This window comes from Gorilla gorilla, chromosome 1 (assembly GCF_029281585.2).
Source record: "Gorilla gorilla gorilla isolate KB3781 chromosome 1, NHGRI_mGorGor1-v2.1_pri, whole genome shotgun sequence".
Classification (NCBI taxonomy): Eukaryota; Metazoa; Chordata; class Mammalia; order Primates; family Hominidae; genus Gorilla; species Gorilla gorilla.
Window position 1 is genome coordinate 6,261,467 of NC_073224.2, and position 12,630 is coordinate 6,274,096.

Sequence of the window (12,630 nt, forward strand, 5' to 3'; positions counted from 1 at the left end):
AATTTTCATGCATAAAATCACAATCAATAGAGTGAAAAGAAATTTCATAAAATAGAAGCAAATATTTGCAAATCTTATATCCAACAAGTGCATAATTTCCAGTATATATAAAACAAACTGCTACTACTCAACAACATAAAAACAAATAATCCTATTCCAAAATGGGAAAATGACAGAAGAGACATTTCCTCCAAAAATGATGTACAAGTGGTCAATAAACACGTGAAAAGATATTCAACATCTCTTATCATTAGGTGCAATGTACTCACCACTTATACCCCCACCCCCGTTCATATGCTGAAATCCTAATTTTCAAGGTGATGGTATTAGAAGATGAGGCCTTGGGGAGATAATTAGTTCATGAGGGATGCCCTCATGAGTGGGATAAGTGCTTTCATTAAAAAGACCCCAGAGAGCTAGCTAGCACCTTCTGCCATGTGAAGATACAAGAAGAAGTCACTATCTATACACCAGTAAGTGGGCCCTTAGAAGACACCCAATCTGCCAGTACCTTGGTCATGGACTTCCCATTCTTCAGAATTATGAAAAATAATTTCCTGTTGTTTATAAACTACCCAGGTTATGGCATTTTGTTATAGCAGTCTGAATAGTCTAAGACACTAGGGGAATGCGAATCAGAACCACGGTAAGATAACACTTCACACCAGTAAGAATGGCTACTCTAAAAACCAACTAACAATACAGAAAAAGACAAATGTTGGCAAGGATGTAGAAAAAATGGAACACTTGCACACTGCTGATGGAGATATAGGAGTGTAAGGTGGTGCTGCTGCTAGGGAAAACATTATGGTAGATACATTAAAAATATTACAGAATTGTCATATGTTCCAGCAATTTCATTTCTGGGTACACACTCCAAAAATTTGAAAGGAGGAATTAAAAGAGATATTTGTACACTCATGTTTATAGCAACATTATTTTCAATAGTATAGCAACATTATTTTCAATAGCGAAAAGGTGGAAGCAACCCAAGTGTTCATCAATAAGTGAATGGATAAACAAACTGTGGTGGATCCAGACAATGGAAAAATATTTAGCTTTAAAAATGAAATTCTGATACATGCTATATAACATGGGTAAACTTTGAGGCTATCATGATACAGGAGTTAGAAAGAAATGATTTAGTCAGATAGTGATGGTAAAAGAGTCCTCAGCAGAGCTTTCCTTTTAACTAAAAGCAGCCCAAGAAATTATTTTTTTAAACAAAGAGCAGTCTGAGAAATCAGAGCTGCAAACGCAGATATGCCAGCGGAAGCTTGCACGAGGAAATGCTGGCTGCTATGCCAATAGAAAAAAGGGCTACCTGGGGGCCAGGCAAGTCCAAAATGGAGGCTCCACCCTCTCTTTTTTTTGTTATCACATGTACAATAAAGGAATGGGCTACATGGTGCAGACCAGTTGAGGCCAGGAGTTCAAGACCAGCCTGGCCAATATGGTGAAACACTGTCTGTACTAAAAGTACAAAAATTAGCCTGCATAATAAAAGATTAGTGTGGAGGTGGTCAGCAATTCATGCCCTATGCAAATGGCACACTTAATTCTAACCAGTTTTTTGCACCCTATGCAAACAGCACACCTGGTCCAACCAATCATTTGTCCCCTATGTAAATCAAACACCACCTCTTCCCCAGGCATCCATAAAAACCTTGCCTTTTACCACAGATCTGGTACTAATTTCTCTGGGACCCCTCTCTGCAGCAAGAGAACTATTCTCTTTCTTTCGCCTATTGAAGTTCCACTCTTAACCTCACTCTTTGTGTGTCCACATCCTTGATTTCCTTGACCCTGAGACAATGAACCTCAGGTAGGTATTTACCCCAGACAAGGAAACCGTTTCACAAAGTAGAATAAGCCAGTTACAAATGGGCGAATATGGTGTGATTTTACTTATATGAGGTACCTAGGGAACCTCAAATTCATAGAGACGGACAGTAGAATGGTGGCTGCCAAAGGTAAGGAAAGAAAGGAATTGTGTGGTTTTTGTTTAGAGGGTACAGTTTAATGTCATCTACCAGCAGTCCCCAACCTTTTAGGCACCAGGGAGTGGTTTCATGGAATACAATTTTTCCACTGATGTGGCAAGGGCTGGCAGGAGATGGTTTCAGGATGAAACTCTTCCACCTTAGATCATCAGTCATTTATTAGCTTCCCATAGGGAGCCAGGAACCTAGATCCCTCCCATGCATAGTTCACAATAGCGTTCAGGCTCCTATGAGAATTGAATGCTAGTGCTGATCTGACAGGAGTCAGAGCTCAGGCAGCAATGCTTGCTTTCTGCTGACCTCCTGCTGTGCAGCCTGGTTCCTAACAGGCCATTGACCGGCACACCTCTGTGGCCCCAGGGTTGGAGAGCCTTGTTGCATATAATGAAAAATGTCTGGAGGTTGTTTGTTCAACCATGTCAATGTACTTTACATTATTGAACTGTATACTTAAAAATAATTAAGATTATTTAATATTATGTATATTTTATCACAAGAACAAAAAACAAAACTAAAAAGCAGTATCTCATTAAAGACAGACTCAGGTACTTTTCCTGAGTCAGGGACACTTAAGAGGCATAACAAAGAAAGGCAACTCATGATCTGACTTTGATGATTTTGCTATATGAGAGGCATTATTGGGATAGTTGGAAAAATTTAATGGGGTCTGTGGACCAGAGGGTGGTAAAGTATTGAGGATAGCTTCATGATTTGGGCAGTAGGAGAAAGATCTCTTTCTGTAGGAAAGCCACTAAGATATTAGAGAGCAATGGATCAAATCTCCAATGGTTCAGAGAAGAAAAATTTTGTGTAGTTATTGCAACTTTTGAATAACTTTGCGAATGTTTCCAAAAAAGCTTTAAAACTACATAATATCTGAATAAATATATCATTTGTTATAAAATTAAAATTACATTTTCCATAGTACAAGAAGCAATTTATATTTTCTCCACTAGAAAATGTAAAATTGAAGACTACTAGTTGATCCTGGCTTTAAAAGTTTAGTAAGATGCAAAAAAAGTACTGCTAAAGATAATAAAATTCTTTTAGCATTTACATTTAAATGCTAAATTTAGATTACTAAATGTAAATTTAGTAATGTTGCTAGATACAAATCAATGTAATAACTGCAGTTTTGTATTTTCTGTTGTGACGGTTAATACTGAATGTCACCTTGATTGGATGAAGGATGCAAAGTATTGATCCTGGGTGTATTTTTGAGGGTGTCACCAAAGGAGACTCACATTTGGGTCAGTGTGTCAGAAAACGCAGACACACTCTTAATCTGGGTGGGCAGAATCTAATCGGCTGCCAGCTCTGCCAGAATAAAAAACAGGCAGAAGAATGTGAAAGGCCTAGATTGGCTTGGCTTCCCACACCTACACCTCGCTCCCGTGCTGGATGATTCCTGCCCTCAAATATTGGACTCCCGAGTTCTTCAACTTTGGGACTCGAACTGGCTTCCTTGCTCCTCAGCTTCAGACGACCGACTGTGGGACCTTGTAACCATGTGGTTTAATACTCTTTAATATTAATCGTGCCATCTCAGCTCACTGCAATCTCCACCTCCCAAGTTCAAGAGAGTCTCCTCCCAAGTAGCTAAGATTAAAGGCCTGTGCCACCATGCTGGCTAATTTTTGTATTTTTGGTAGAGACAGGGTTTCACCATATTGGCCAGGCTGGTCTTGAACTCCTGGCCTCAAGTGATCTGCCCGCCTCAACCTCCCAAAGCGCCAGGATTACAGGTGTGAGGCAACATGCCCGGCTTCTAATATTTTATTCTAAGCTGGCGATGAGTACATTGGCATTTCATATTTTATACATTTTCTTCCGGTGAAATATTTCTAAAGATACAAAATAGCTATCATTGTAATTCAGGCTTAGAACAATTTAAGAAAAACAATACAATTATCTCAGTAAAAGCAGGGCATCATTCAATATGATTCAGTGAACATTTGTTGAACAAAGCATTGGTAAAAGAAGTAAAATGGGATTTTGCTAAATTGGTGAATATATCTACCAAAACCTCAGACAAACACTATACCCAATGGTGAACCATAATCGCTAAAGGTCACCTACTCACTAATATTATTCTTCAACCTTTTAATTATATATATTTTAATCAAGTGATGTAAGAAAAAATAGATAAGATTGGAAAGAAATATGAAGTTGTTTTATGCATTGTATGTAACATTTTTCTCTGCAATAAGAAATACAAAAATAAAAAACGACATTCTAAGATTCAAGATCTACAAACAATTAATAGATTTCTACATATTAACAAAAACAAATAGAAAAAGTAATAGAAACAATATTCCATACACTAGAGCAACAAAATATAAAATACCCATGAACATTTCTATTTAATAAGAATAAATTTTACAGAAAATATATACAGTAGTTTTAAGGGATAGAAAACATATAAGGAACATATAAATAAAATTAGAATTATGTTGAGAACATCAAGATGTTATAAATGCCAATTCTACCTAAGCATATCTTGTTTTGATGATGGAGCAGAAGGGAGAGTGAAGATAAGCCATAGAAGAGGGACGAACCAGCTCTGGAACGCCCTGACTGCCATTTGCTACTGAATTTGCAACTTCGGGCAATTTACTTAAGCTTCTGCCCTTAGTTTCATCATGCAAAAAAATGAGAATATAATTAAAGATAATATATAATAATATATTCAGGTGTCTAATAAGGGTATCTGGTACACACGATGGTTGTAGGTGTCATGTGAATTTACAAACCACTTTTTTTTTAAACCACAGTGCCAGTTGCACAGAAAGCACTTGGTGTTTTTTACCTCATCATGTGAGAGAGAGGAAGGAGAGGTTTCAGAAAGTTTACACTAATCTGCAAGGAAAGAGTCATTATCATCTTTGTAGTATTTTCAAGAAAAGGAAGCTAATTCTGCTTCACGACCTAGAAGAGGAGATAGAAGGAAATACAAACTTCGATAATTAAAGACAAGGGAATGGATTCCCCAAGGGCTAAAAATTTAAATTTTTGTGTCCTTTGATTTTTCAATAACAATAAAGATACCCATTGTAAGTTAGGTGCTTTTCTTCTGATGATGGAAATATAAAGACATGTAAGATATTTATATATTTTTGCCTTCCCAGGAACCTACAGTCTCATTGAAAATACACACTATTCAGATCAGTACTAAGAGGTAAGTTAACCAAGCCCCAACAAGACTGTTTATAAGCTAGTGTGAAAATTTCTGCTGAACATGGTGATGATTGATCTCATTTCTTACGTCATTTGTGTGCTAAGAATTTTATAAACATTGTTCTACTTTATTCGTGCAATATTACTTTGAGAAATGTGGTACAACTTGAGGCAGAATGAGTGGTTACCTCTCCCAGCTTATCAATATGAAAGATTGTATAAAATACAATATTTTTTGTTTTTCATATCCTGGTATTCTAGATTTGAGAAATAAATTGACAGTGAATAGGAATCAGAGGAGAAAAGTAAAAGATGAGAACTGGACGTGATTTGAATGTTTTGACCACATTCTCTTTTCTTTTAACAATTGTAGCTCATGCAGGATGAGAATCCCTAAACCAAAAATCTAATATCCAAAGTACTCCAAAATCGGAATTTTTTTGAGTGCTGACATGAGATTGTGACATTCCTGCTTTCTGATGGTTCAGTGTACACAAACTTTCTCCCTTACACAAAATTATTTTAAAATATGGCATAAAACTACCTTCAGACTATGTGTATAAGGTATACATTGAACATAAATGAATTTTGTCTCTACACTTGGAGTCCATTCCTAGGATATCTCTTTATCTACATGTAGATATTCCAAAGCCTGAAAAAGTCTGAAATCTGCAACACATCTGGTCATAAGCATTTTGGATAAGGAATCCTGGACCTGTATTAATGAATGCTTTACATTTGTCATGTGCCCTTCTAAGACATTTACATATATTTACATATATTTTATTAAAGTTCAAGTATACAAAAATGTTTATTAAAAAAAGGTAGATATACATTTTGTAAAATCCTTTAAAATATTACCAATGCTTTTGAAAAAACACTTCAATTCTCTCTCATTGTGTAAACTTTCAAGCCCATTTTGCAGGTAACCATTATTCCAGGATTGCTGCACTTAATAAATGGTTTCTATATGTATGTTTAAATTACTATAATAGGATTCATGAGGGCATTCCCTGTGATCTACTTTGTTCATTCAACATTCTATTTGTGAGATTCATGAATGCTACTTCTTGTAGTTATAGTTATAAATTCCATTGCCAGTGCACATGCAGGTTGCATTTTCATATTACAAATAAAATTGCTATGCTCATTTTGCTAATATGAGAGATTTTTTGTTTTGTTTTGTTTCCTGATTATTCCTATTACAAAAGGGTAAAGTCATTTTAGCAACTTCAGTTGATTACACAGTGGATTACACATGCTGTCTGACATTATTTCACGTAATGCTTTACTTTTTTTTTTTTTTGGTCAAATTCTGGCCTCTTGATGCCTCTTTTCCATCATCTCACTCAGTGCCTTCTCAATTTCTCACGTAGATTTTCATGGTTTCTGTGTTACTATTGCTCTGGGCATGTGCACAGTATCACAGTGTAACGAAATCTGATGACTCCTCTTCCAGATATGATGAGGTCAATATATAAAAAAGACATTTAAAAATACTGAATGTATGCACCATCTTTTTACAAAATGATGGAGTTTATTACAACAGAAACAATGTAGATTAGATAAAATAAATAAAATTAGAAGCATAAAATTACAACTAAGGGAAAAATACTTGGTAGGCAATGTCTAATGCAGAGTTCAAAATGTTGTACCTCATTATGTGAATACCTTTGAAATATCAATAGGTATTCTAAAAAAATAAAAAACAAGATGTCATAATTTCAGAACCATTCTGAAAAAGCTGCTTTTTATATTCCTCCTAGTACAGAGCTGAAGCTCTAAATGTTCTGCTTTTTTTTTTTTTTTTTTTTTTTGGCAGTGAAGAGTCCTGGATAATTTGGAGTTGCAATTATATTTCACCACAGATCCATTTTTATAGGAATATATACAAATACCTCTTGGAATCCCAATGTTATCTTCACTGCATTTTCAGATTGTTTATATTCTGGATAACTTACACTGAGCTTCAGGATTGGGTCTCATATTCCTGGTGCCTAAAGGTAAGCACAATCTGTCATATGTATCTTACTAACTTAGAAGGAATGTCAAATTTCTCATTAGAAACAATATTATTTTTCTTTATAGAATTTTACTGAATGAATGTTCATATGGATCTTAATATAGAAGGCATAGGGCAATCTAGTGCTCAATATTTTCAATTTTCTCACTTATAAACTGTTATAAATTTGTGATATATCTTTCCACATTCTCTGTGACAGCACAAAATCAAGGAAGGCAATTTTAGCATGTGGGTATGAAGAGAATTTTGAGGCAATGAAAGGAGGTGAAAAATACGAGACAAATAAGTGTGCATTTATATAAGTTTAGCCTAAACTAATGTGACTGAGACAATTCAGAGGGATATGTAGATTTACATTTGTAATCAATTTTGTTTTAATGCTGCATCATTCAATGGAATGTAAAACATATGGTAGAAACGTCTAAGTGATCAAGTAGAATTAATCACCATTTTATCTCAACTTAGTGACTTGGGAGTAGTGTTTCCCAAATGTAAAGAACACTTTGCCAACTGAAAAAGAAGCATAGGGAGAAGCAAACTTGACCACATAGCTTCCTTCTTGGAGTAATATTTCAGACTAAGTTAAAGAAAAATTATGATGGAAATTTGAGGTAATACAGTTTAGTTTGGATAAATTGTGTATTATAACAGTTGACAAGATCAAGAAAACTGGGACAGCTACGGTATGATGGTCAAAATAGGTGGTTCCATAAAGTAAGTTGAGATGAGTTATTTTCTTGAAGTGAATTCAGCTCATAAGCAGGGGAAATTATTGAGGCAATACAACGTCTTTTCCCCTGATTGACCTTAAAAGCCCACCTCCTCTTGAGGACAACACAAGGGAACCCTTTGGTAGGAAACCCCCAACACTGAAGATCCCAGAGATGCCCATTTCTCATTCTCAAGACATTGACTGGACCTGGATCTGAGCTACCACTGATCAGGTTTATCCAACTTCTTGATAACCATTTGTTTTAAAACCAGAAAGGGAGGAGGTTGAAGCCTGTTTCTCTCTTCATGCTGATTGACAAAAATGATTTGTTTTTATTTTAGAGATTGCCATTCTAATCTCATGAGAGTCTCTTATGGAGATTCCTTCTCTGTCTTCCCAGCACTGAAGAGGTATGTTTTGTTAGGTTGTTCTTGAATGAAAACTTAAAACTCTGCTCGAGTATTTTTTTTCTTTCTTACCAATATTATTCACAATTAATATAAATAAATAAAACTCAAAAAGGTATACTTTACTACCTCCCTATTGAAAAAATTGTATTTCAACCCATGAGGACAAATTCCAGATTCCGTCTCTTCTGCAGATTTCTTCTAACTTCCTTGCTGCTCCTAGATTTTTCGCCTTTCATTGATGTTGTTGTTTTCAGTCTCTTCATTAAAATGTGATGCATGAATAAATGAAAAAAGTACATTTCTGTCAAGTGAGTCTACTCACCAGGCTTGTCTTTCTGTTTATGACATCATTTTTTACTGCCTGGAATAATCTCCCTTCACATATTGGCTTTGCTCATACATTTATTATTATCTCACACAATAAAAACTAAATGCCACAACATACAAGAAACGTAACTCTAAATTAGAAAACCCTATGTTTTCCCAAAATCTTCCACACATTTCTATTTTCTCTGTGTATGTTCTATTTATTGCATTTCATTTTGTGGAATTTATAGACGTACAACCCTTTCCTGTGATCTGGTGTCTTTCTCACTTGCTCAGAGTCTTTGCCAAAAGCCATTAGATGTGTGAGGTTTCCCTTGACTACTTTATTCAAAGATGAGCATACTAGTGCATTTCTAACACGCTTCTTTGACTTACTTTTCTCCAAAACATTTATCCTCTTATGACATAAAGTGTTTTATAATCATCATCTGATCACACTCACTATGACCTGTATGGACACGGGCTTTCTTTATTCTGGTCACTGTGGTAGCCCCAGTGATCAACACATAGCCAGGCTTCATAAATGTTGTTGAAAAGGTGAATCTCATGCTTTTCCTAATTTCTGTTTTTATCTCTACTTATTTTCTATAGGATATATTGGATGTATTAATTTCCTACGAATGCCAGTACAGAGAAATCACAAACAGGTTACCTAAAACAATAGAAATTTATTCTCTCAAAGTTTTGGAGTCTAGAAATCTGAAATCAAGTTGTCAGCAGGGTTGGACACTTCTGAGGGCTCTAAGAGGATGGATCTGTCCCATTCCTCTCTCCCAGGTTCCTGTTATAACTAACAGTTGTTGGCATTTCTTGATTTGTAGATGCACCACTCCAATCCCTGCCTCCCCTCTCACATGGTATCCTCAGTGTCTCAGTCTTCACATGGCCACCCTCTTATCAGAACATGAGTCATATTGAATTAGAGAGACCCACTCTGCTCCAACTTGACCTCACCTTAACTAATTATACCCTTTATGTATTTGTAAACAAGCTCACATGCTATCTTTTGGGGAAGAAACATAATTCAATGCATCACACTGGGCTATAGAAAAAAGAGCATATGTCTTAGATTTGTATAATTGAAAATCTTTTCAGTGAATCCACTTACTGTATAGAAAACTTACTATAAAGTATAGATCAAATACTTTAAACTGTAAAGTAATAGGTAAACATACACATTTTTTTAACTCTGGTAGGAAAAATGCCTACTATCATGTGAATAAAGGCACAAATTTATTGTCCATTTCTAGTATTGTGTTGGTCACATGGTGACTGAACCTGAATTTCTCTATCAATTTACCTGTAACAGGCTTCTGATGTTTTAGGAACTGTTTGCTTTGGAGACATATTCTTTTTGGAAAAACTCCATTGATCATGTAGTAGATATTGTTATTGTAATTTTTCAATGGAGAAAAAGAATGCTTAGAAGAAAAGTTAGGACAAGCTCCATAATTTTATAAGTGAGACACTGCTGAGAGAACATATTTCTTTATGATTCCATAATTCTTAAACTTTGAGTTTTATAATTCTGGCCATCCTGTATTGATCACCAAACTACAGAATTTACCATAATCACATGCTTTATAAGGCACTGAGTAAATGTTTATCAAATTAATGAACTGTTTTTGCAGTGCTAGGTAACAGGCATATTCATCATGGCATGGGAGAATCAGACCTTCAACTCTGACTTCCTCCTCCTGGGAATCTTCAATCATAGCCCCACCCACACCTTCCTCTTCTTTCTGGTCCTGGTCATCTTTTCAGTGGCCTTCATGGGAAACTCCCTCATGGTTCTCCTCATCTACCTGGACACCCAGCTCCACACCCCCATGTACTTCCTCCTCAGCCAACTGTCCCTCATGGACCTCGTGCTCATCTGCACCACTGTACCCAAGATGGCCTTCAACTACTTGTCTGGCAGCAAGTCCATTTCTATGGCTGGCTGTGCCACACAAATTTTCTTCTATATATCATTGCTTGGCTCCGAATGCTTTCTGTTGGCTGTTATGTCTTATGACCGCTACACTGCCATTTGCCACCCTCTAAGATACACCAATCTCATGAGACCCAAAATTTGTGGACTTATGACTGCCGTCTCCTGGATCCTGGGCTCTACAGATGGAATCATTGATGCTGTAGCCACATTTTCCTTCTCCTACTGTGGGTCTCGGGAAATAGCCCACTTCTTCTGTGACTTCCCTTCCCTACTAATCCTCTCATGCAATGACACATCAATATTTGAAGAGGTTATTTTCATCTGCTGTATAGTAATGCTTGTTTTCCCTGTTGCAATCATCATCACTTCCTATGCTCGAGTTATTCTGGCTGTCATTCACATGGGATCTGGAGAGGGTCGTCGCAAAGCTTTTACTACTTGTTCCTCTCACCTCATGGTGGTGGGAATGTACTATGGAGCAGGTTTGTTCATGTACATTCAGCCCACATCTCATCATTCTCCTATGCAGGACAAGATGGTGTCTGTATTCTACACCATCCTCACTCCCATGCTTAATCCTCTCATTTATAGCCTCCGCAACAAGGAAGTGACCAGAGCATTAACGAAAATCTTAGGAAAGGGCAAGTCTGGAGATTGAGTTACCTCATAAATTTCATGTTTTGCTGTCTGCTAAATTCTTCTTTTTATTGTCTCTCTTTTTCTATTAAGTCCTAAAAATATCACTAATTGTGTGCATTGCTCAACATATTGATGGGTACCAGTATAATTTATTTCAGATAAACTATTTTAGATTTTTTTATATTCAATTCAGTTATGACTACAATATAAGGCATTTTCAATAAAGACATTCCATTTTTATTTTTAAATTTCATTATCATTTTGGGAAACACATAGTGTTTGGTTACATTAATAAGTTCTTTAATGGTGATTTCTGAGATTTTAGTGCAGCGATCAACCAAGCAGTGTTCGCTATACCTAATGTGTAGTCTTTTAGCCCTCTCCAGTCCCCAACATTTCTTCCAAGTCCCCAAGTCCAGTGTATCATTTTTATGCCTTGGTGTTTCATAGCTTAGCTGGCACATATGAGTGAGAACATACGATGTTTGGATTTCCATGCCTGTGTGACTTCACTTTGTATAATAGTCTCCAATTCCAACCAGGTTGCTGCAAATGCTATTAATTCATTCATTTTTATGGAAGAATAGTATCCCATGGTATGTATATACCACCTTTTATTTATCCACTCATTGACTGATGATCATTTAGGCTGATTCCATCTATTTGCAATTGCAAATTGTGTTGATATAAACATGCAACATGTAAGTACCTTTTTTGTATAATGACTTCTTTTCTTCTGAGTATATACCTTGTAGTGGTATTGCTGGATCAAATGGTAAATCTACTTTTAGTTGTTTAAGGAATCTTCACACTGTTTTTCCTAGTGTTGTAATAGTTCACATTCCCATCAACAGTGTAAAAGGGTTCCCTTTTCACCACATCCATGTCAACATCTATTATTGTTTGATTTTTTGATTATGGCCATTCTTGCAGGAGTGAGTTTGTATTGCACTGTGGTTTTGATTTGTATTTCCCTGATAATTAGTGATGTTCAGCATTTTTCCTTATGCTTTTTGGCCATTTGTATATCTCCTTGAGAACTGTCTATTCAAGTCCCTTAGCCCAATCCCAGTTTGATGGGATTGTTTGTTTTCTTCTTGCTGATTTGTTTGAGTTCTTTGTAGATTCTGGATATTATTCCATTGCCAGATGTATAGATTGAGAAGATTTTCTCCCACTCTCTGGGTTGTCTGTTAACTCTGTTGATTATTTCTTTTGCTTTGCAGAAGTTTTTTAGTTTAATTTAGTCTTATCTTTTATCCCTGCACCTTTTTTTTTTTTTTTGCATTTTCTTTTGGGTTCTCGATCATGAAGTCTTTGCCTAAGCCAATATCTAGAAGGGTGTTCCCAACGTTATCTTCTAGAATCTTTATGGTTTCAGGTTTTAGATGTAAGTCTTTGAT

General features: G+C 36.0%; 1 protein-coding gene across 1 annotated transcript; it reads left to right on the forward strand.

The window, feature by feature from the left end:
- Window positions 1-10,307: 10,307 nt before the first annotated feature.
- On the forward strand, window positions 10,308-11,246 carry OR2M7 (olfactory receptor family 2 subfamily M member 7). Its single transcript, XM_019039444.4, has one exon. It carries the CDS (start codon window positions 10,308-10,310, stop codon window positions 11,244-11,246), a length of 939 nt encoding a protein of 312 aa, XP_018894989.3.
- The last annotated feature ends 1,384 nt before the right edge of the window (window positions 11,247-12,630 follow it).

Coding starts and splice junctions, on each gene's coding strand:
- OR2M7 (XM_019039444.4), top strand. CDS start 10,308: ATGGCATGGGAGAATCAGACCTTCAACTCTGACTTCCTCCTCCTGGGA.